This window comes from Pituophis catenifer, unplaced genomic scaffold, assembly GCF_029215685.1.
Source record: "Pituophis catenifer annectens isolate HBS135680 unplaced genomic scaffold, rPitCat1.0.hap2 SCAF_1, whole genome shotgun sequence".
NCBI classification, from domain to species: domain Eukaryota; kingdom Metazoa; phylum Chordata; class Lepidosauria; order Squamata; family Colubridae; genus Pituophis; species Pituophis catenifer.
Genome location: NW_027256881.1, coordinates 311,207,231 through 311,231,997, shown reverse-complemented (window position 1 = coordinate 311,231,997; position 24,767 = coordinate 311,207,231). Strand labels below are relative to the sequence as shown.

Genomic DNA, 24,767 nt, shown 5'->3' with positions numbered 1-24,767 from the left:
AGGACTGACAGCAAGGAAGCTGGATTGTTTCCAGTGCAAACTCTTCCTTCTATTTTGGTCTAGGGCAGAATGGCCTGCTCTGGCTCTGATTTAATTTAGTAACAGATAGTGAGAGAAAGAGATAACAATTCCAATGGTGATAAAATAATTTTCCAATCCAGCTCTTGTAAGTGAAATAGTATTATTTCTTAGAAATTAAAGTCTTGCTTTAAGAAGTCATCCTCTAATAGTGAGCATCTTGTAAGTAATGTCTTCTCCCACAAGGCTTGTTATTTCTTAGAAATACAAGTAGTCCTTGAGTTATGATCGCAGATGGGACCAGAACTTCCATTGCTAAGCAGAGCAGCTGTTAAATATACCTTGCCCAATTTTGCAACCTTTTTTTTGCCATGGTTGTTAAATGAGTCACCCCAGTTAAGTGAATCACATGGTCATTAAGCAAATCTGTCTTCTCCTATGGATTTGCTTGTCAAAAGCCAGCTGGGAAGGTCATAAATTGAGCTGAATATAACCCCATCTATTATACTTTTTTCTGTGTGTCTATGTGTGCATGTGTGCACATCTTTGAGTCAGTGTTGACTTCTTGTGTCTGCCTGGACTAGTATGTCCAGTTTTGTTGGCAGCTTTTTCAGAAGTGGTTTGCTACTGCCTGCTTCCTAGTGCTGACATAGGAGACTGGCTCAAGGTCACCCAGCTGGCTTTATGCCTAAAACAAGGACTACAATGCTCAATCTGCCAATTTCTAGCCTGATGTCTTATCCACTACACCAGATTGCCTGTCATATTTCTTTTAGCATTTTCCAAATCAGATGCTCAGATTTACCAATATTTTTTCCATTACAAATCTTGATTCCCCATTTTTCTTTAATAAAACCATACATATTTCTGGGATATAGCAATAGGGACAGAATTTAGACTTATATACCTCTTTACAGTGCTTTACAGCCCTCTCTAAGAGGTTTACAGAATCAGCATATTACCCCCAACAATTTGGGTCCTCATTTTACCCACTTCGGAAGGATGGAAGGCTGAGTCAACCTTGAGCCTGGTGAGATTTGAACTGCCAAATTGCAGGCAGTCAGCAGAAGTAACCTGCAGTACTGCACTGTAACCACTGTGCCACCAGGGCTCCTATATAACTGTTTGTACCTCAGCCTTTGTAAAATCATTTCCTGTAATTTCCCCCTATCCTTTTTCAGTCCTGAACAATTCTTAAAGCATCATGAATTCTGCAGACTGATCCAATGTATATCAATACTTTTATACCAGAGATATACAGCATGTTAAGCTGTGGCTTGATCAATTATGATTGGTGGACTAAGCCACAATGAGGGATTTACAGCATATCAAGCCAAAACCAATGAAACCACGTTTTAGTTTAAAATGATTTGTGAACCCAGACTTAATTTAAACATTTGTGCTGACTGTTCTGCTTGCATCAACCTTGCAATATTTCTTTGCTGTAATTCTGTAACCAGAATTAAGCACAACTGTTTTATGGATTCCCATTGGTATAGTAGTTAACATGTACCTTTTCTAATGTATATTACAGAGAATTGTAGAATTGAAATACCCTCGTGTCATGCATACAATTTAAAAGGCAATAAAACATAAAATGATTAAAAATTAGATATATTTAAATAAATAAACAGAAAGCAGGATTATCATGCAGGGTAATGCCAAGATGGATAAGAATGTTTTTAGATAAGTTGAATGTCCTCTTCCGAAGTGCTGGTCAAGAACAGAGAAAAGTATAAATCAAATATATATTAATATGCCTGCAGAACAGTTTTTATAGGTGATGGGAGCAAGTAAGTCATGGAGATGCCTTTTAAATTCCACATTGCCTTTGATAAATTCATTGATGCAGCACCCAGGGTCATCTTAATATAGGGCATATGAGAAATATAAAAATGTAATAAATAAATATGTTTGTTAAAATTGTTGTTTGATGGAGCCATCGTACTATAATTATGTGAATTGATTCTCCAAGACTGCTTTCATGTGGCCATGTTTGAATCATGAAATGATTTGGTTGGCAGGATACCAGTAGCAGATTTAGAAAGAAAGGGGGGAAAAATATCTTGTTTATCCTAATGACAGCCTAAGATAGCCACAAATTATTACACAAAATAGACTCACTAGTTATTACATATGATTGTGTCATTCCTTCCTGAATAACATAAAACCCTTAAAACCCATCTTTTTTAGCAAGCCGGGCTGGCTTAAGAAGAAATTTTTAAATTCTTTTAATCAGTTTGTGACTTCTTAACTTTTGGGCCAAATTTATATATATTTTTAATTGTTTTTAATATTTGTATTCTATGTTCTTATCTTGGCTGTACACCGCCCTGAGTCCTCAGGGAGAAGGGAGGTATATAAATTGGAAAATAAAATAAATAAATAAATAAAATAAATAAACATGGTGATCAGATATGTTTTTTTTCTGGTAAAACTTCAGATCAGTGAAGCCTCCATGCGTCCATTTTATATAATGCAGTTCTGTATATATGTTCATTGAGAAACAAAACCAAATGCTTTTCCTTTTTTTAAAAAAAATTCAGCTTATGAGAAGACTTCTTAAAAGAAGTCTTGAAAGTGCTTTCAATTATAGCATTTTAATTCAATAATAATTGAATAAAGGCGTGGTTTAATTGAACATTCACACTATCTTTATTAGGAGCATTAATATACTACCACCACCACCATCATCATAGAATACCATAGGCATTGACAAATTTGCCGTCAGTCAATTGCAGAAGACAGCTTTACTTGGAACTGCTTCTATCCTGTGATGATATCTGTAACACTGTCAAACATCCAGATTTGCCTATTCCAGGTCCTTGGTAAGGACTTGATAGTTAGACAAAAATGCCAAACCCAGTCTGAATATCTAGCTGACTGTGCGATGATTAATAACAGGGTGGATTTGATTTAAATTGAGTTGATTTAAATCATGATTTAAATCACTAGTAAAAAGGCTTGATTTAAATCAACTCGATTTAAATCATAATTTTTAAAGAGCAACTGTCGTCTCTGCTACTCCTTTGACCTACTGTTGACTCATTGATAGTCCCAGTGTTGCAGAATATACAGCCTCATGCTATATAACTAAGCTCCATTTCATGCTGAATAAACTAAATTATTTATGTATCTTAAATAGAAAACTATCTTACGATAGATTTTTACACCAAAAGTTTTTTATTAAAATAAATTCGATAAAAATCAAAAAAATCCAATTTAAATCAAAAAAATCCAATTTAAATAAAAAAATCCAATTTAAATAAAAAAAATCTGATCTTTTTGATTTTTTAAAAAAATCATTGATTTTTATCCACCCTGATTAATAATAATAACAATCCCAAAACAACCCTTAAATAGAGAAGTCACTTAATACTTATTATATGAAGAAAAAAAATGAAGGCAATAGAGGAAGTGGAAACATGTCTGCTTTTGAAACATGTGCTTGCTTTAAATTCTTGCAAATTGTTATTTTCCAACGTTTCTAAAGCTGAACTGAAGTAGCATTAAAATCACTGTTTTTTATGATGTCTGATGCTGATTTCTAAGAAGAACCTTTCAACGTTTTCTTAAAAGTTAAGATTTTGTGGTATATTTCTTTCAGACATGCATACAGATTATATTCTAAATTCAAGTGTATTTGTAACTAGGTTATTTTTTATTTATCTCTAACAACTTTAGCCTATATCTGATTAAAAACAATATTAAAACAGGAAATCTTACAAATTTGAAAAGGTAGATAGTCTGACACAATTCTACTGATTCCTGTTTTTAAAATTCTACTAATTCCCATTTTAAAATTCTAAAGCAAGTGAAACTACACTTTTAATTCAATTATTATTGAATTAAAATGCTTAATTGAAAGCACTGTTTTGCTACATTATCCTTCCTGTTATAATTAGCTTATATACCTTGATAGAAACATGTTAACTACTGTTTTTATTTTTATGAAATATAAGCAAATGGAAGCAAATTCCTGTTTAAGCCTTTACATTTGGAAATAGATCAGGAGAATTCTACATGGTGGTTGCTTTTTCTACATATTGCATCCTAAAGCTTGCTCACAGTCAGCCCTTTTGTTGCAAATAGTTGAAGAATATTCAGTGTTGATACTCTACTTCCTTGTCCAGTAGACCTTCCATCTATTGAATCAAAGACGTAGTCAGATCTGGTTTAGAATCCAAATACATAATTAAGTAACAATTTTTATACATATGTTAAATATTACATAATGTTATAACTCTTCATTTTAAAGAACCACTGAGTTAAATGAAGCTTAACTCTTAAGAGAAACAGTAGCCACATAGCTTGAATTGAGTTTGAACCCATATTGCTTGCTTGTTTATGTTAATCCTGTAAAACAGTTAGTGGTAACAACTGTTGCCACCAGGAACTAAACTCCCCAACTTTTTTTATCTTTAATATAAACAGATCTTTGTCTGCAAGAGTTTGATTGCTTGTGTATCTAGGTTTAGAGAAGTGGAGACAGGTTGAACCAGAATAGAACAATGAAGCAAGGATTTAAATCAGAATAAAGCAAGAACTAGCATCTCCCTGCCCCCCAAACACCAAAAAGGGTTGCATAAGCTAGAAATTAAAGATACTTCAAAGGATGGAATTTGTCCAGCATTCTTTGTGGAGTGTCCATTGGGAAAAAAAAACTTGTTTCCAGCACAGGACAAAACTTCAGCAAGAAACAGAACTGTTTGCGGAAGCCCTGTCTTGAGCTGTGGATGTGCTTTGCTTTGCTTTACTTGCTTACCTTTTTAATGCATTCAGGTTTTGCACATAATGCCAGCCATCACAGAATAAGGAAGAGAACAATTATTTTCAGAAAAAAATATATATTTCAAAATAGACCGGTAGGTTCAGCAAATGTACAAATTAATTACTTGTATAGGTTTAAGCTATGGGATACTCGAGGCTCATTATTTAATCTAATGAGATACGTTTGTTAGAAATCTAAGTGGTGTTGTAGAATCATTGATGATACTTATATACCAAAAGTGAATTTTGTGTAAAAATGCTTTGGAATAAGGAGTTGATATGAGCTATCTGAAGAAATTATTGCATTTTAAAATTAATTTTATTATTCTTCCAAGGAAAAAATATATATGAATAGTCATACATTATTCTGTTAACATAGCACATATGTTCATATACTATACAGTTAATTTGTTTACATTTAACTAAGTTTGTCTAGTATTAGAAATTAAAATGTGGAAAAATCAAATAGAACAGTTTGTCTAGTTTGTAAATAATCTTACCATTGACACTGCTGTTAATAGAATGCTAGTTTAAAAATGAGAAGAGGTAAATTGATTGAGGACAGAGAACTTTGTTCAAAGCTAAGTGCACACAATAACCCTTTCCTTTGTCCTTTTGTTTTAATACTGCTAGTATGTAATTCAAAATAATATTGTCATCTGCAAAACTAATGCATCTGAGATAATTAGCTTATGATAACCAGTATGGTGTAGTCATTAAGGGGTCCCCAGTTCAAGATCAGACTCTGCCATGGAAGCTTATTCTCTTTTAATCCAATTTATCTAACAGGATTGTTGAGGGAAAAAATTGGAGGAGAGACTGCTGTGGAGGCCACCTTAAGCTTCTGGAGGAATGGAGTGATTTAAATCTAACAAGTTTTATTCAAAAGGGTATCATAATAGCACAAGACTATATCTTTTGAATCAGTGTGGCATTATCATCCTAAGCAGTTAGTTGAATGTCCTGTTTTTTCCTGAAAAAGATACATATTTGTCAAATATACATAAACAAATATTTTGATCAGTAAATCAAAATTCTAATTCTGTAGAAATCTGATTCATAGAAGTCAAAAATCTTAAATATGATAATTAAAGTTAAAAAATAAAAAATAATATCCATTGTTATTGACGGAATCAAATTGATAAGCACAATCCATCCTCCAGTCCAGAGGGTTTAATCTAACCTCCCATTTGTAATTTCCTAGTAATCCATTTTGCAGAATTATATTGAAAATCTAACCCTTCTTGAAAATGGCCTTCAGAAATGTTGCTGTTTAAATATGAGATAATAGATCTCATGCTGCTCCTGTTTAGCCCTGTTTGCAGTTGTAACCAAATTCTGAATCAAAATAATATCAACAGTAAGTTTAGGATTTGTAATATCAGTCCTGCATACACGATTGTGTTACTTTATTTATTTATTTATTTTATTTTATTAGATTTCTATACCTCCCTTCTCTGGAAGGACTCAGGGCGGTGAACAGCCAAAAGATAAAACACAGAAATACAAAATTTAAAATAGATTAAAACAGATTAAACAATTTGGCTCAATTTTAAAATATCCCATAATTATACAAATTAAAATTAGTGTTTAAAATTTAAGTTTAAAAATTTTAAAAAGGAGAAGATTTAGGCCAGGCCAGCTTGATGAAATAAAAATGTTTTAAGCGCGCGGCAGATACGGGATCCTCTGTATCTCCGGGGGGAGCTCGTTCCAGATCGTAGGTGCCCCCACAGAGAAGGCTCTCCCCCTAGGGGCCGCCAGTCGACATTCTTTGGCCGACGGCACCCGGAGGAGCCCCTCTCTATGGGAGCGTACTGGCCGGTGAGAGGCTATTGGTGGTAGCAGGCGGTCTCGTAGATAACCAGGTCCTAAGCCATGGAGCGCTTTAAAGGTGGTAACCAGAACTTTGAAGCGCACTCGGAAGACCACCGGGAGCCAGTGCAGCTCGCGCAGGAGAGGTGTTACATGGGAGCTCCACGTTGCTCCCATAACCATCCGCGCGGCCGCACTCTGCGCCAGTTGGAGCCTCCGAGTGCACCTCAAGGGGAGCCCCATGTAGAGAGCGTTACAATAGTCCAGACGAGAGGTGACGAGGGCATGAGTGACCATGTGTAGGGAGTCCCGATCTAGAAAGGGACACAACTGGCGAATCAGGCGAACCTGATGAAAAATCCTCCCGGTCACGGCCGTCAAGTGCTCTTCTAGAGACAGCCGTGAATCTAGGAGGACGCCCAAGTTACTTTGTAGTCACTGTAGATGTACTTTATTATGGGTTGCAAAATACAAGTAGTATTGTTACTAAAGTTACTGTAATATTATAATCTACCATGTTTCCCCAAAAATAAGACCCTGTCTTATATTTTTTTGAACTCTGAAATAAGCGTTTGGCCTTATTGCCATGCGCTCAAAAGCCCGATTGGGCTTATTATCAAGGGATGTCTTATTTTGGGGAAAACAGGGTACTTGTAGGGGGAGAACTGCAGTTTTCACAGTCTGAATGCAGATGGAAATTACGAAGGAATTACTTTATTTGTGCATTGTAATGATGGGGATCATTATTTAAACAGATTTATTGTAAAAGTAATAGCAATAAAAAAAGAAATAAGCTTGAACAAAGCAAGGAAGCAGAAAGAAGTATAAATTGAATTTTCTTCAAGTTTAACATGTTGGGGAACTGCATTTTTCTCATGGCCATATGCTAGAAGTTGAGTAATGTATAATGGGAACAGGAAATATCCTGTATTCAAGTAGCACACTTCTGCTCACAATATAAAACCTTATGTAGTAGAGTACCATTGGTATACAAGAGGAAAATATCAGTCTTCTAGGAACACCAAATTGTGGAGAAATGGGCACCTTAGGGTTAGCAATATTGATCACATTCAGTGGACCCAGAATGCTAAAAGTGTGAAATGTTAGGAAAATAGATAAATGGAGCAAAAGAATGGAATACTCCTTTTAGACCAACTGAATAGAACATTGCCCTCCGCACCATAACATTTAATTCACCCTTAGTGACAATAAAGAATGTAATTGACTCAAATGTCTTTTTCCCACTTACGTATAATATGCAAAGCCAAGCTAGACAACTTAGATACACATTGAAACTAACCTTACGGTACATTTTTTTCCAAAGCAGGCATTGTGCCTCCACTATATAGCAATCACTTTACAGCGCTATCTGACCATCTGAGCATTTTAAAAATACTTGGCAAGTTTTAGCATATAAAAATATTCAGAGTGGATCTTCAAAGAGTTTTTGACGTTGTTCTGTTCTTAAAAGTGAGCATTTACACTGCTCAGGGCGATTTTGAGGCAAGATAACCATGAAGTGATAATATGGAAATGAACATTTATTTATTCATTTATTTATTTATTTAAAATAGAACTTCATATAAAATAAAGGGAAAATCTAAGGAGAGCCTTTGAGGGTTGTGAAAAGTGAAACAGGCAGAAATAGAAGGAAAAAAAAAACCCTCAAAATGAATCTGTCAGAACCTTGGTAGTTGGGGAGTCCCAGTCAGTCTCTTAGCATTGTGAATAGAGGCTGCTGAATAAAAAACGTTTAGGGCCTTGGAAATGAAACGAAAGAAGGCCTATTTTTATCAACATTAGATTTTCATACCAATATCTTTATGTCGGACACACTTTAATAAGTGGGGTTTGAAAGGGAAGCAGAAGTGAAACAGATTAATTTTCTTTTGCATGTCGAAAAGGTGAATTTTTAATGTACAGTATATGCTTTAAAAAAAATCTCAGCTGCAGAAAACAAATGCCAATGGCTAGGGAATTGCCATTTTGAAACTATTTTGATTGAATCGGTCTTAGTCTTTCTTTTAATTCAATATAACAGCTATTTTGCAGGAACATCCCTTGTATCTGGTAGTAAATTCTTTTGCTGATTTTAAAAATCGAAGACTCATTCGGCCATGAGTATCCAGCCAATATTTCTAGGTGTCAATTATTATTTTTATTTTTTTATTAATTCAATTTATATACCACCCTTCTCCCGAGGGGGACTCAGGGCGGTGGACAGCCAAACTTAAAACACATATAGTACAAAAGTTAAGAAAAAACTAAAATAAATTAAATCATCGGCATTTCCAATTTAAAATCCCAGATCTGCAAAATCGAAAAGTTCCCAATTTAAAACCCAGAATCAATAAAATCGAAAATTTAAAAACCCCATTAAAACCATTTAAGCTAGGCCAGCTTGTTGGAATAAATAAGTCTTCAGGGCCTTTCGGAAAGCGCGGAGGTCCAGGATCAGTCGTATTCCAGGAGGAATACGACTGAATTGAAGACTACCTTTTCATTCAGGGTTTCTGCTTTCCTTTTCTCTACCCACATCCCAATTTTAATTAAGATGATTTTACAGTGCTTTAGTTTATTGTATAATTTTTATTTGTAAATTGCTTCAAGTCATATTTGCATGGGAAGTGGTATAAATTATTATTGATAAATAAAAAATAATTAGCTGTATGAAATAGTTTAAGGAAGCGGAACATTCATTATTTTGAAGCCATGTGGCTTTGTAAGATTGTGTACTTGATTTGCTGTTAGATCACATTTCAAAAAAAGGGTTTGTTAAAATCCATTCATGGATAAGCTGAGGCAAAATGTATTGTTAAAACAGCTTTTTGACAGAATATACTATAAATTTTAACATACCTCTGTGATTTCTGTCATTTTTTATGCTACCATTGTGTTTTTAAGAAGCATTAATGGTCTAGACTTTTTTTCACATTTAGATTGAAGAAAGAAATATTTAACTCTGAGTCGTAATAATAATAGGAGCACTGACTGTTGAATCAACCTCAGAATTGGCATAAAACACCTTCTCTCTTTCAAATGCCTCAATTGCTAGGATTAAGAGGCCTTTCTTACATTTTGGACTATAACACCAATATTAATTGCTTCTAGAAAGCTATAGTTGAAATTCATATTGTTCCAAAGCTCTAGCATACATTTGGAAATACCAGCATTTCTATGGCCATTTGCCCACTATTAAAATTGGGGAGGGAAAGGGGGTGGGAATGAGAGTATTATATTCTCAAGGCATGAATATCCCTCCACCCATTTGTGATTTCTTAGTACACCTTAATTCTTAATATAGCCAACACTTTGGGAAGTAGTATCTGTGTACTTAAATTGTCTGGTTTACTTACTGATTATCTTCCCTCCCAGCTTGTATATTAGAGTAAGACAGTTTGCTGTTTCATTCATGAACTGGCTCACATTCATTTATTGTGTCTTGTCATATTCAGGGCAAGTACCCATGATCAAAATAATTAAATGTCAGGGCCCATGTACCATTAGCAGTTAGTATGTCTGATCATGTTGCCATGTTTCTTTTTTATGGTGTGTATGTATTATCTTCTAGTAAAGCAGAAGTCAGGGGGGAAAAGAAACATGATATTCTCCTGATCTATCATTCCTGTTTGTTGTTGCTGGGGGGCAAAAAAAAAACCAGGATTAGAAAATGTTAATTTTTTCTTCATAAAACAGCTGCTTTGAAAAATTCAAGGAGAATACCTAGGAATTTATCTGAATTAGTGTTTCACAATGAAGGGATTCACATTTTAAATATTGATAGCCAATCTGTCCTGCATGTCCAGTATTCCATTTTATACTTTGTAAAATCATGAATGTTGAGTTACAGGTTGCCTATGTTGCCTTTGATAAAACTTTCTAGGAACTGTCAAACCTATATTCTGGATATTTCAAGGAAAAAGAAGGATATTTTAGAAAGGCAAATAAATTGCTGATCTTTTCTTATTAAATAATTGGTATGATTGTTTCATTAAACACAATTCAAATGCAGTTCTAATAGCTATTATTCAATTATTATAGTAGCTTAAACATCGGTTTATCAAAGCTTTTGATAAAGGGGATGATGGAATGATTTGTATTTGTACACAAGATTAATTTTTCAGATTTAGACATGATTCTAATATTCAGTTTTAACTGGATGCTAAATGTGATTGAGTAGAACCTTGGATTGGAATATGGAGAAATATAAGTTGGTTTCTTCTATGTTGGTATTAAAACTTTAAAGAACTTCTATGCTATAAACTAGGACCGAGTTTAGGATGAAGATGGATTTCAGGCATGTACAGTTTATGTTAAACAAGAACAGATGCCTCCTCTTTATTAAATATGTTTACATTGCAACTGTTGGGGGGGAAGTTTATTTACAGTTCTCTAGATTACTTTTCTAATTATTCTCCCTTTTTCTCTGTCCCTTCTTTTTCGCAACAGGTAAAGATGAGCCTTCAAGCTATATTTGCACAACATGCAAGCACCCTTTTAATAGCGCTTGGTTCTTGCTTCAGCATGCCCAGAATACACATGGATTCCGCATCTACTTGGAAACTAGCCCTTCAAATAGCTCCCTTACTCCACGCATCACCATCCCTCCTCCTCTGGGACCTGAGACTGTTGCACAGTCACCGCTGATGAATTTCCTAGGCGACAATAACCCTTTTAGTCTCTTGCGAATGACAGGTCCCATCCTGCGTGATCATCCTGGCTTTGGTGAGGGTCGGCTTCCTAATACACCTCCCCTCTTCAGTCCACCACCTCGTCATCATCTGGATCCACATCGCCTTAGTGCCGAAGAAATGGGGTTAGTTGCCCAGCATCCTAGTGCCTTTGACAGAGTCATGCGTTTAAACCCCATGGCAATTGAGTCGCCAGCGATGGATTTCTCCAGAAGGCTTCGAGAACTGGCAGGAAACAATGCCACCCCACCACCAGTCTCGCCTAGTCGCAGCAACCCTATGCATCGCTTACTGAATCCTTTCCAGCCAAGCCCTAAATCTCCTTTTCTGAACACCCCTCCATTGCCACCAATGCCTCCAAGCAGCACTACGCCTCCTCAGCCTCAGGCAAAGAGTAAGTCCTGTGAATTTTGTGGAAAAACCTTCAAGTTTCAGAGCAATCTCATTGTCCACCGGCGCAGTCACACAGGAGAGAAGCCCTATAAATGCCAACTCTGTGACCACGCTTGTTCCCAAGCCAGCAAATTAAAACGCCATATGAAAACACATATGCACAAAGCTGGATCCATGACAGGGAGGTCTGATGATGGATTATCTGCTACAAGTTCCCCAGAGCCTGGCACAAGTGAACTTACTGGAGAGGGACTAAAATCTAGTGAGGCAGATTTCAGGAATGAGAGTGATCCTTCTTTAGGCCAAGACAATGAAGAAGAGGAGGAGGAAGAGGAGGAGGAAGAGGAGCTGGAAAATGAAAGTCGACCTGAGTCAAGCTTTAGCATGGATTCAGAACTAAGCCGTAACCGAGAGAATGGTTCCAAATCGCTGCCAGATGAAAAATCCCTTGTCCTAGGAAAAGTGATAGAGAATGTAAGCCTCGGTACCATCCAGCAATACAGTGACATGCTGGCTGAAAAGCAGAAAAGAGGTGGCTTCATGAAAAGGTCTTCAGATCAGCGAGATCTCTGCCCTCGAGACCTTTGCCAGAGAGACACAGGTGATGAAGACTCAGTAGCTGGAGAACTTGACCGCACTGAGGAAGGGACAGTGAATGGGAGAAACTTTGGGCCAGGTGAACCCTTCCCAGGGCTATTCCCTCGCAAGCCCACCCCTATCACAAGCCCCAATTTAAACAATTCCTCGAAAAGAATAAAGATAGAAAAAGATTTGGACTTGCCACCAGCAACAATAATACCTTCTGAAAATGTTTACTCTCAGTGGCTGGTAGGATATGCAGCATCAAGGCACTTCATGAAGGATCCATTTCTAGGATTCACAGACTCCCGACAATCCCCCTTTGCAACTTCTTCTGAGCATTCCTCAGAGAACGGAAGCCTGCGTTTCTCTACTCCACCAGGTGATATGCTGGATGGTGGTCTCTCAGGGCGCAGTGGGACGGCGAGCGGAGGCAGCACCCCTCATATCAGTGGACCCGGTCCCGGTCGACCCAGTTCAAAGGAAGGACGGCGGAGTGACACGTGTGAATACTGTGGCAAGGTCTTTAAGAACTGCAGTAACTTAACGGTGCATCGCCGGAGCCACACAGGAGAGCGGCCTTACAAATGTGAGCTCTGCAACTATGCATGTGCCCAGAGCAGTAAGCTGACACGTCATATGAAAACGCATGGCCAGATAGGGAAGGAGGTCTACCGCTGCGACATTTGCCAGATGCCCTTCAGTGTTTACAGCACCCTGGAGAAACACATGAAAAAGTGGCATGGCGAACACTTGCTGACAAATGATGTAAAAATTGAGCAGGCAGAAAGAAGTTAAACCCCCCACCCCCAACTGGGTTAAAAGCAGGGGTCTAGGTAACATTTAAATTGTACAGTTTAACTATTGCCAATTGAGAAAAGCTGACCTAACTTGCCTCCATAAACATATCTTAGTGTAACTATGGCAGGTGCCAGAATTTGGCACTTAAATATAACCTGTGTCTACAAAGTTCTATTAAACCTGAGGATTGGTTAAGGCAGTAAAAATTGTGAAGCCTTTTAACTGTGCAATAATTTCTGTATTTATTGGGTTTTTTTGTTTATGTTTTGGCATGTGCAGGTACTTTTTTAATACTTTTTTATTTTAGATTTCCTTTAAAATTTTGTTGGGTATCCCATTCTAGTTTTCCCCAATAGTAACCTGAGATTCTTTGCATTACAAGGGGAGAATACATATCGATTTAAATTATAATTTTAGAGGGCCGCTGCTTTGTTGAATCTTACGCTGAGTATGTGTAATTTCTTGTGAAGAAGCCAACATTTTATGTTTTTGTTGTTGTTGTCCTTTAAAAAGAAAAAAAAATCATTTGAGAATTAGGAAATATTAAATAGTATCGCGGATAACAATCTTAAAATTTTAGCACTTTCTTTTGGATTTGGATTTAAAAATTAGCACTGATGATGCCACTTAAAATAGAGGCCTTTATTTAAAATATTATTTTTAACAGATTCTAAAATAAACATTTTGAGAAATAAAAAAAATGGGCACCAAATTTTCTAAAGGCAGCTATAATAACAAAAGCAATAGCAAAATTTGTGCATTATTTTTAGGGAATTTGTTTAAATGCCTTATCCATTTTCTTTTCTGCCGTTTTCTACAGTTCATTAAATAAGGAGAAACTCAGGGTCCTGAGAGCTTCATTGCCAATCTTAGGAAGCAAAACAGAAAGAAAAGCTTGATTGTGGGTTTTGTTTTTTTTTTTTGCAGGCATGCCACTTATCCTTGTTCACATTACACATTATGCACACGGTAATTTTCACTTGATAACCCGAATATGTACATTTACAGTAACTGACCATTCTATACCAATATGCAGCAAAAGACTAGTGAGTGTTTTAACTGAAGAGTAGTTTAATTAGTAAACTTTTTTGAGTATATGTGTGCATCAAGAAATGCATACACAATATGAGTAAAATGATGTTTTGATTATGCCATTCACTGAAAAACCATCAAATCAGGTTAAATCTGCATAAATTTGCTTAGGAGTAAACAAAATCTCTGAAGAAAAAGATACATTTTTGTTTTAGAATATGTTGGAGTAGGTGTTCATTTTAGAGGAGTCATTCCATGTGTGTGAAATGAAGGCGTGCATATTGCATGCTCTGTGTGCAAAAAGTTCCCAGTCATTTTTTTTTTTTTTAACATCCTCAGGTTGGGGTAGAAAACATCCATTTCTGAAATTCTGCAAAGTGTTGTTCATGTGTTTGGCAATTCCAAACTGGACAAATTAACTACCTATCAGACAGCCTGTTTTAATAGTTAGGAAAAAATGCTTTCTCTTATATGATGTTTACTATTAGCATTTTATAATTATATTAGTTGACTAACAAAAAAAAGTTGCCCAATTAATCATAGATTTCTTTATTTACTTACTGTACAATTGTACTGTATACTGAGAATATTGTTCTGAGAGTAAGCCCTGTTAAAGATCGTGAATATGCTTTTTAAAGCTGATTAATCAATTAAAGACTGCTGCTCTAAATCTTAAATCATTACCATACCATGAACTTTTTCTAAACGTTGTTCTGATTAAATAGGTATTATTTAATTATAAAATAGGTTAATCCTTTTTCTCTAGTTTTTTCTAATAATTTTTTTGAAAAGAAATTTCACACAATTCTAACACTTTGCAGCAAAGAATTGGTTGCCAGCTATTTAGCTAATGTAAAAACATGTACTTTAAACAAGATGGATAACGAACAGAATTTTATAGTGTACCTATCTATGTCACTGGAAAACTAGATATTTCACTTGAAACCATATCAATCACAAATAGAAGTTGTATCATCTAGCCCTTTCCCCAAGGATTAGTTTTTGGGACCAGTATTTTTAAACTTATTCATAAATGATTTAAATTAAGGCTGAGCAGCTAGTGGCCAATTTGCTGAAGACATTTCATTATTTTAGGTGGTTAAAACAACAGATTGCAAAGAGCTCTAATAGAACTCTTTTCAAACTGCATAACTGGGCATTAAGAAGGTCATTGCAGTTCAGAATAAAAAGTATTTTATTTATTTTATTCCTAATATCATGAGTCCTTTTATGAGGTCTAGCTGGCACAAATACACCCAGAAATGGATTTTACAAATAGTTATAGTTAGTTTAAAGATAACATCGAAGCAGTGTACAGTTCTTATAAAAACAACAGTAAAAGTGTTACTTCACAGTAGGGATCATCAAAAAGGAATAAAAATAACTAAATTTCCTGATACTATAATATCTTTATAAAGATATAAAGATATAGATTTAATAGTTATATTCATTATGTAATCATACTCAGATATCTGTATGTTTCTGGCCACAGCATCTCCCAAAAAAAAACAACAACCCCATACTGGAAAATATATAAAGATATATATTTAATAGTTATATTCATTATGTAATCATACTCAGATATCTGTGTATGTTTCTGGCCACAGCATCTCCAAAAAAACAAAAAACAAAAAACCCCATACTGGAAAATGTGCATGAAAGGCAACAAAATTATCAAGGGGCAAGAGCAATTGCTTTGTGAGGAAACATTACATCTGGGACTTTTTAGCTTAGATAAAAACAAGTAGCTTGGGAGAAAACAAACATGTATAAAATTATGCCTACTGTGGAGAAGCTTTTCTTTCAGTTATTAGAATCAGGATTATCTGATAAAGTTGAATGTTTGAAATTATTTCAAAACGTATATCTCCAGAACATGAATGTAATATTACCCCTTCGGTTTAATCTTAGGAACAGTTCGTTATCTGTTTGAAATATAGTGATTTTGCCTGTTTCAGTTACTGTTCCAAGAACTTCATCATCCAGAATCACTGATTTGAGATGGGCAGCTATACGAATTGAATGAATGAATGACTTAATTGAATGAATAAATATATCTCCAAACTCAATTTCCAATATTTCTATAAATTACACAGACATTTATAGCTTCATTGTAGGATCCTTTAATTTTTCTTCTGGCATTATCCTCTATGTTGCCATAATTGTATGGAGAATAAGCAGGGCCATGGGTGGTGTTCTCATACTCTGTAAGTTATGGTAACACTTCTTGAACATGCTATGTTCAGACAGGATCAATGTATGATTCTGAAACCCTGATGAACAGATTTGAAAGGTGCCTTTATATATATGCATTTTCATCACATGGAATGCCTGCGATTTACATGTGAATCTACAGAGTTCTCATGAAATCAGCTGAAGCCTTCCTCAGGCTCCTAAAATAATGCTTAAATTGGGCTCATATTTAAAGTTCATCTCCTTTTGAAATGGCCAACTTCAAAGAACAACTGAATAAATAGTAAGATTATACGTCCCCCTAACTTTGCCCATTATTTAGCAGATACCAACTAGCATAACATCCAACACCCTAATAGTTGCCTTAGAAACAGCCTACCAGCCACATATGGTAGTTCACCAAAGGCTTCCTGTTTTGGCTGCTTGCTGGAGATACAGAAGCAGAGATTTTCAAGTACCTGGCAGGCCCCTATATTGCTGGTGATTTGTAGTCAGCTTGTACAGATTTCTAACTAATGGCATGCTGAAGCCAATACATAAGGCTGCTAATCATCACAGTTAAACACTCATGGGAACACTTGTAAGAATACTAGACCCCGAGATTAGAATGTAAACAGCATTTTCCTTCAAAAAGTTGCTCTTGTATGGTTGCATAAAACATGACACAACTCTTTAGACAATCTTCATAGTTTTTAAACTAGTTCAAAACACGAGTGGACACAAGGCAGATGTTGCTCCCCATATTAGTGAAAGTTTAACTTTTGATTGGCCCACAGGTATATTTGCACTGGCTTATGAGGCCAGCAACTTTACATTAAACACAGCAACGTTTTTATTGTTGTTATGGTCATTTAATCAAAATGTTTCTTAAGAAAATTTAAGTCTGATAGTAAACCTTTTCATTGGATCTCAGTAGTAAACTCATACCCAACAATGATAGACGCATTAAGTACAGCAAATATTATATAAGGACCAATTGAACTGAAGAGGCATTTTTTCATTAACATTCTCATATAATGCACAGTTATGTTATTGTAAGGAAAATAGGTCAACAACCAGTCTTTTAGGTGGGTGCCATTAAGACAACTTGTAAGAATTAAATTTGTTAGGAAGGTTTTAAATTTTGCAGCCTTTCAAATGGTACTAAAATGAAAGGTGCTTGATTTCACTAAACTCTTGAGTTTGAAATTGCAGACCTGAGTCCTTTAAAGCAAAATGTAAAATACAATTTCTTCATAAATTCTGAATTTATACAGTTATACAAAGCTCTTCTTAATGTCTGAAATTAAAACTTTCTTAAGAACCCAGCCATTCTAAATAAGATGTTTTGCTTATGCATTTTTTAATTTAGCATTTTTTTAAAAAAAAATACATTGTTTTTGTACATTTGTTTTGCCACAAACATTTCAGTCCCATTTTACACATTGCATAGTTATTGGAGATTCTTCATATATATTAAATCTTTTTTCCAATTAAATTGTAAATGGTAAATAGAGGTTCTTTTAATGGGAGTTGCTGAAATGTTCCCTGAATTACTGAAGTCACTAATCGCTTCATTGTTACTTCTGTTTGAATATTTTATTGAAAACCCTTTTAATTCGGAACCTTCATTTGGTAAATAACATTGATTTGAAGAAGAAAATATATTGTAGTGTTTATTCACTTTATTCGCTTTGCTTTTCTGTTTCTAGTTCCATGGTTCTTCTGAGGGAAGCATGGACAGTGGCTAGAAGAGATAGAGGCTCTTCTTCATTTTCTTCTCCTCAACTTGAGTATTTTGACTGAGAGCAAAGCCTAATTTCTTTAACTGACATGTTAATTGATCAGATGTGGAACAATATGCTTTCCCTTATTTACAAAGATCCTTTCATCCTGACATATAATATTTTTTTGCGAGTTATTATAGCTCTAATTCTTTGCTGTTCTTTTAGTCTTTCAGATCAGAACAGGTGCCCTAAGCTGAAATGTCAATCTTTATCTGTTTGTATATGTTTGTGTGCTTTTGATGTAGTGGTTAAGTCATCAGGCTAGAAACCAGGGGACTGTGAGTTCTAGTCACGCTTTAGACACAAAGCCGGCTAAATTATCTCGACTAGTCACTTTCTCTCAACTCTAGGAAGGAGACAGTGGCAAACCACTTATGAGAAACTTTGCCAAGAAAACTTGCAGGCAGTCTCCAAGAATTGACACATTGGACGGAAGGAAAAACAAAACACACGTGAACACACATATCCATATACAAATCTTCATAACCTAAGACTTTCTAGGTAATAATTTGAAAACCCCTGATATAGTTAGTATACATTATTATAAAATTTACATTTGATTCTGTTGACCCGCACTTTAAAGCTATTTTTCTTTTGTTTATTTGTTTGCATTGAAGACCAGTGGCTTCTAAACAAGAAATTACAGCATTTTTGTCTTTGCTTGGCCCAGAGATGGGTGAACTATTAAAGGGGGACATCTGAGATTAAGTGTCAGTGTTGCTAAGCATGGCATTCACAATACTGGCACTATAAAAAACTAATAATAATTTATTGGACAGTTTTTTTACTGCCATTTCAATTTGATGTGAGTGCCTTGAAAACTGATCTTCCTATTTCAGTCTCTTGAGACACATGCAAACAATTTTTGTGAAATGAAAAGACTTTTCAGAAAAGATAGAACGAGAAAGGTATGTTCTTTAGATGAAAAAACAAAGAGCCACATTTACATTTTTAAAAAAAAGCCTGGTTGAAGATAGTGGACATGAAACTGCCATAAGACCCAATCAAATGAAGATGTATATCCAGCACAACTTCGGACATCCATTTGCTGAATTATTCTCAGCCTTTCTCTTTTTTTTCAGGACAACGCTGCTTAGGAAATGGAATGGAAATGATTTACTGCTGAATTAAAACTCAAATGACACAAATTGCAAGTTGTTATCATTGAATGAAAAATAATTCAGGAACAACGGCTAATTTTTTAAAAAGTTAAATTTAGTGCACTCTGTCTTAAAATACGTTTACAGTATTGAATACATACAAGGGTAAAAAAATGTGTGTATGTGTGTTTGAGCAATCTTTTTTTTTTCAAAGTTTGCTTAATAGGTTATTAAAAATGCCATAATGGCCATGTGTATATTGTTTTCTTTTGGTGACGGGGTTTTAGTATATATTATATATATTAAAATTTCTTGATTACTGTAAAAGTGGACCAGTATTTGTAATAATGGAGAATGCCTGGGCATTTTACAAAACCAGAAAAAAAAAACTTTTCTCTTTTTTCCTTGAAAATGTTGCAGTAAAATTTAAATGGTGGGTCTATAAAATTTGTTCTTGTCACTGTAACTGTAAAGTCTGAGTTTTAGTATTTTTTTTTCTGCCTTGGGTGTTGAATTTTTATTTCAAGAAAAAATGTATAGAAACTTGTATTTGGGGATTAAAAGGTGACTGCTACACCATGTAGAAAAAGTACGTAGAAAAAAATGCTTAATATTGTTATTGCTTTGCAGATTAAAAAAAAAAAATCACATTTCTGACCTGTACCTATTTTTATCTCTTCCTCCCTTCCCCACCTTCTCCCTTCCCTCTTCTTCTGGAATGAATATTGATATTGGTTGATTCATATAATGTAGGCACTTGCTGTATTTTTACTGGAACTTGTAATTTTTTAACTGTACGCTTGTCCTTTTAAAGGGATTTAATGTACTTTTTTGTTAGTGAATTTGGAAATAAAAATAAAAACAAACAAACAGGCTGCCATAATATATTTTTTTAATTTGGCAGGATAAAATAGTAAAAAAAATTTGTATGTCAAGACCTTATTGTACAGAAGAAGGTAAAGTAAAACGGTTGTTTGACAACCTGTGGGTAAAAGAAAAAAAACAATTATTATTTTTAATTATTGGAGGGTGCGATAGGGGTATTAAATTTTGTTTCATTTAAAATTTTTGTTCACTATTTTAGTTGTGTGCATGTGTATATATATATATGTATATATATATATATAAATATATATATATATAAATATTTTTTCTGTCAGAAATGGCCTACAAAAAAACTGCTTGTTCCTTCAAGGCAGTAATAACTTTGAAGCTGCCTGGACCCCTTGTATCAAGGCCTTCCCAGGTATAGTTGAACTAGGTGGTTGGCTGTTGTCTGTTGTTAGAAGAAATTTCATTTTTGTGAACTTGTTTGACTTAACATTCCACAATTCCCCTCAAAGGGAGGTGACTTTTTCCTAGCAAATGTAAACTTTCTAGATACGTTCCATAAAACATATATGTGTGTTTAAGGTATCCAGCGATACTGAATTAGATGGCACTGCATATCCTGAGGGATGAAATGGTCTGTATGCTGTCCTTCTCTCATCATTGAACAGATGGTAGTACTCTGTCAACTGTGGGTTAAGGGAATGCGTAACCAGACCTCAACTCACCCAACAGTGCAAGGTTTTCTACTATGTAAAGCCTTCTTCCTTCAGAGGGGCCTGATCTGGAGACTTTATGGGATCAGGGTACCTGTTTATTTCCACCTTCTACCCTATTCTCTTCACAGCTTTCAGGTGAAGTCATTTTAAAAGGGAAAAAAGAAGAAAGAGCAGCATTCTGTTGAGTACAACTGTGAATTGCAGTGGAGTAAAAATTGGTCCAGGCGCATCCTACTTTTTTTCCCCTTTCTGTAAGAAAGGGACCATTGTACAGGTTTTGCCAGTCTATGTTCTTTTGTCTGCTTTGCTGCTACTGTTGACTCCTAATTGTACATTCCATAAATTTTACAAATATTTGAAGGACTAGGATGAAATTCTGTACTTATTTTATTGACTAAGTTATCTTTCCCCTCCATCTTTTATTTTATTTGGGTGGAGTAAGGCAGGGAGAAATTGCTGAAGTCTGATGAAAAAGCTACTGATAACTTTACCTAAGAGGGTTCTAATAATGTTATGGAAAAAAAATCATTGAGAGAAACTGATCACAAAAACAAAACACAGATTTAGATCTAAAATGTCTTAGTTATGAAGAGGGCTTTTCCTGACCATGCAATGTTTTTTGTGCAGTGGAGAGATACTACTTATGGAAAGATAGATCTTCATTAATTCTCCTTTCCCAGCAGTCTTATCCCCTTCCCAATTTCTTCCATCCCTGAGAACATCTTTTGCTAAATTTAGGTGCAGTGAACAACAACAATGACAAATAGGTGAGGGTCTCGTTCTCAGTGCAAAATGTCAAAATGTAACTCTCTTCAAAAAATGCTATGGTCAGGAAAAGAAGATGCATCTAACCTATTCCATCTCATCCAAATTAGGGATAAAATAATGCTGGAAGAAAAATCCATTGTGGAAAGACAGTTCACTGGATGTATCTCTAATGAACTTCAAATAGCAGATAATAAATTTAACTTCTTAAAGGCATATTCCACAGTATTTTATGCATTTGACTTTTCCTTAATTGGGATATGGACGGTGAATTCTTCTGGAATATTTTTGGACAAAATTCAGGAGTATAATTTTTATTCCAAGATGCTAGTTTCACTTTATTCTGTAATCAATTGAATTCAAGATCTGTCACTTAGGCTCTTTTTCATTGTAGATGAACTCAATTCTGAACCACCAGCAGCTGTGATTTGAATACCTGAGAATACAGTATGTGGTATTCTAAAGCACAAATGTTATATTCAGTGAAACTATCAGGACTCCTCCTTTTCTGCTTTTAGGATTCCAGTTTTACAAGGCACAATGTAATAGGCATATCCTAGTTATCTCTGCTGTTACAATTGAAAAAAATAAATTTTGTTTAAGTCAAAATTATTCCATATTTCAAGCCTGTCCCACACTTGTTAAAATTCATTCACAGAGCATTTCTGGGGTGACCATTTTTTAAATAAAAGGATGTAAAATAAAAAATAAGTTGTACTTTTTGTATACTGCCATGACTTCAGCATTTCATCCTAGTCCTGATCACAGTCCAAGGTTTTATTTTCACAGGCATACTCATTTTATGGTGCTCTTTGTATTAGAATTGCAAAGCAAAGTATTGTTGATTTCAGTTGTTTGCATTTGTACCAGCAAGTAAACTATTTTTATTACCTTTTTCTATTTCTTATTGTATGAGCTTTCGTTGTTTACTTGGAGGTTTTGTCTTTTACAACAAGTTTGGAACTATTTATTATTGCTTGGTATTTGTGCTCCATTTAAAAAAACCGGAGCACATTTTCTATTATGGATACAAATGTTGAGATGGCAGGATGTCATTTCAATATCACTTAGTAAAATATTTATTGTTCCTTTTATTCTCTGTACAAAACTTTTGGCCTCTTTTCTCCCCTTACTGTCATATTGTTGAGTTCAGCATGTGTCTACCATTTCATTTGTACACTCATTCAAACAACGTTTGTTCCAGTTTCAAGTTATAAAAAAATAATAAATTGGACATTTGACATGATCTCCAAATATTGTCTTTACTGCTTATTTTAAGGAGTTCAAACTAGCATGGATTATATGGAAGACATTTTCTTTAACTAAAAAAATGTTTTAGACTCCATATTATTTTACGGGGAGGGGAGGGTTGTTAAAATATGCTGCTAAATTCTTTGTATACAGCAGCCTCAGAACACTAATTCAATATGAAAGTGTACTTTCAAACTTGTAAGAACACTTGTTCGATTTCCCTTTTTGCCTTTGTATATGTGGATAAAAGGAAAGTTTTTCATCTGAAAGCAAAGTCGTGGTTATTCGAAGAGACTCAAGTACTTGTATTCCTTGTTCAAGGAGTAAGTCTAGTTTCTTGGACTTCATATTCAAATTTTATTTATTTATATAGTCACTCAACACAGACAAGTGGCATTACTAAAAAAAAAGCAAAACCATCAAATATAAAAATAATGCATATTATTGTGCACTAATACAATAATGTGATAATCAAGGCTGTAATAGAATGAAGCGAATGGGAGTGTTTGTTTATTTATTTATTAGAATTTGTCAAATAAAAATGAGAACAAGAATAAATGAATAAAAATACAACGACAGGGATGATAGGCAGGTTAGTGCACGCCTCCCTCTACTGATCATTTAAGTATGATGTAAGGTCCACGGAAGTCAATTTGTGACTGAAACTGAAAATTTGTAGCTAAACCAACTGAATCAGGTAGAACATTCCAGACTTGTATAGTGTATAGGATGCACAAACAGTCTTCACCATTAAAATGATTGGGGAGCACTTTGTTCACAGCAGGAGTTAAGAGAACTTTACCCATATCAAGTAAATATGCTTAAGCAGTGTGTTTTGATGAAAGATCAATCTAAATAATATTAGAAACTGAAAATGTGTTCGGAGTTAAAAAAGGGAAGGGGCGTTAGTCCTACCCGATATGCCCATTTTCAGGAGGGGATGAGAGACTCCAGGCATGGGTTGACTCTTGTCCTATAGCTCTATAGACTGAGTTTAAACTGAAGAGACGCCCTCTGCTGATGCTTCCAGTTTCGACGATGTCACAGCAAGGTCTCAGGACATAGTACCTGTAACAACACCCCAAGGATACCCTGGACCAGACCTCTCTGGGGCTGGAGTCTCTCCTCCTGAAAATGGGCGTATCAGGTAGGACCAACGCCCCTTTTCCAGGTAGGGGGCTTGAGACTCAAGGCATGGAACATACCAAAGCTGGCTGTCCTCACGGGTAGGTACCTGTGGTCCTTCTCACCGGTCATCCCCAGTACTCGCTGAAGAACCTGCCTACCAAAGCTGCCTTGGCCGAGGGGAAAGAATCCAGCAAGTAGTGCCTGCTGGATAAGCAGCAACATACTGAAGGGAACTTTTAATGTGCATAGGCATTAGAGTAATCTAAGAAACATTGTGCATACGCGCATTGAGGATATCTTGGGTATATACGTAAAACTTAAGATTGTTCTAGAAAGGAAGCTGAAGAAATTTTACCGAGAATGATAGACTAAGTAGATATCAAGAAAATATCAGTGATAGCCTTTTACCTAGAGGTAAGGAAACTGGCTTTAGTTGTGAAATATAACATTTTCCACCATTAATGATGCTGTCTTAAGATGTATGGGTTGTAGGATTATATAAAAGGATTCCCATCCCTCCTTGACAAAACCTGAAGAAACAGAAGTGAGGAAGAGAAAAAACATTGTACGTGGAGACCATGGATGGCTAATTTACATAAAAATAGAGAATTCACATTAGGATCATGATATGGGTCCTTCCCCCCCCCCCAATTTTGATACTCAACAGTGATTGGGGTTAAGCAGCATTTAAGATTTTTCAAACAATGCAGGGTAATAAAGATAGTTATTTACATAATTTTATCTACATGGTTTCAGTATTATTCCTAAACTAGCAAATAACATGTAAGTCTATGATTGTGATCTGTCCTAAAAAGAAATGTCTCGACTTAACTTTTTATGAGGCCTGTTGACTTCAGCTCTGATTCAATATGACTTGGAGATTGAGGGATTCACAACAGGCATGATTTGATTCAAGTT

General features: G+C 35.2%; 1 protein-coding gene across 5 annotated transcripts in view; it reads left to right on the top strand.

The window, feature by feature from the left end:
- The window catches only part of BCL11B (BCL11 transcription factor B), a 169,498-nt gene extending 156,434 nt beyond the window's left edge, over positions 1 to 13,064 (top strand). For all 5 annotated transcript variants that reach the window (XM_070931551.1, XM_070931549.1, XM_070931552.1 and 2 more), the window contains one exon: positions 11,053 to 13,064. In XM_070931551.1, coding sequence (XP_070787652.1) covers positions 11,053 to 13,064 — 2,012 coding nt within the window. The remainder of the gene's footprint in view (positions 1 to 11,052) is intronic.
- The last annotated feature ends 11,703 nt before the right edge of the window (positions 13,065 to 24,767 follow it).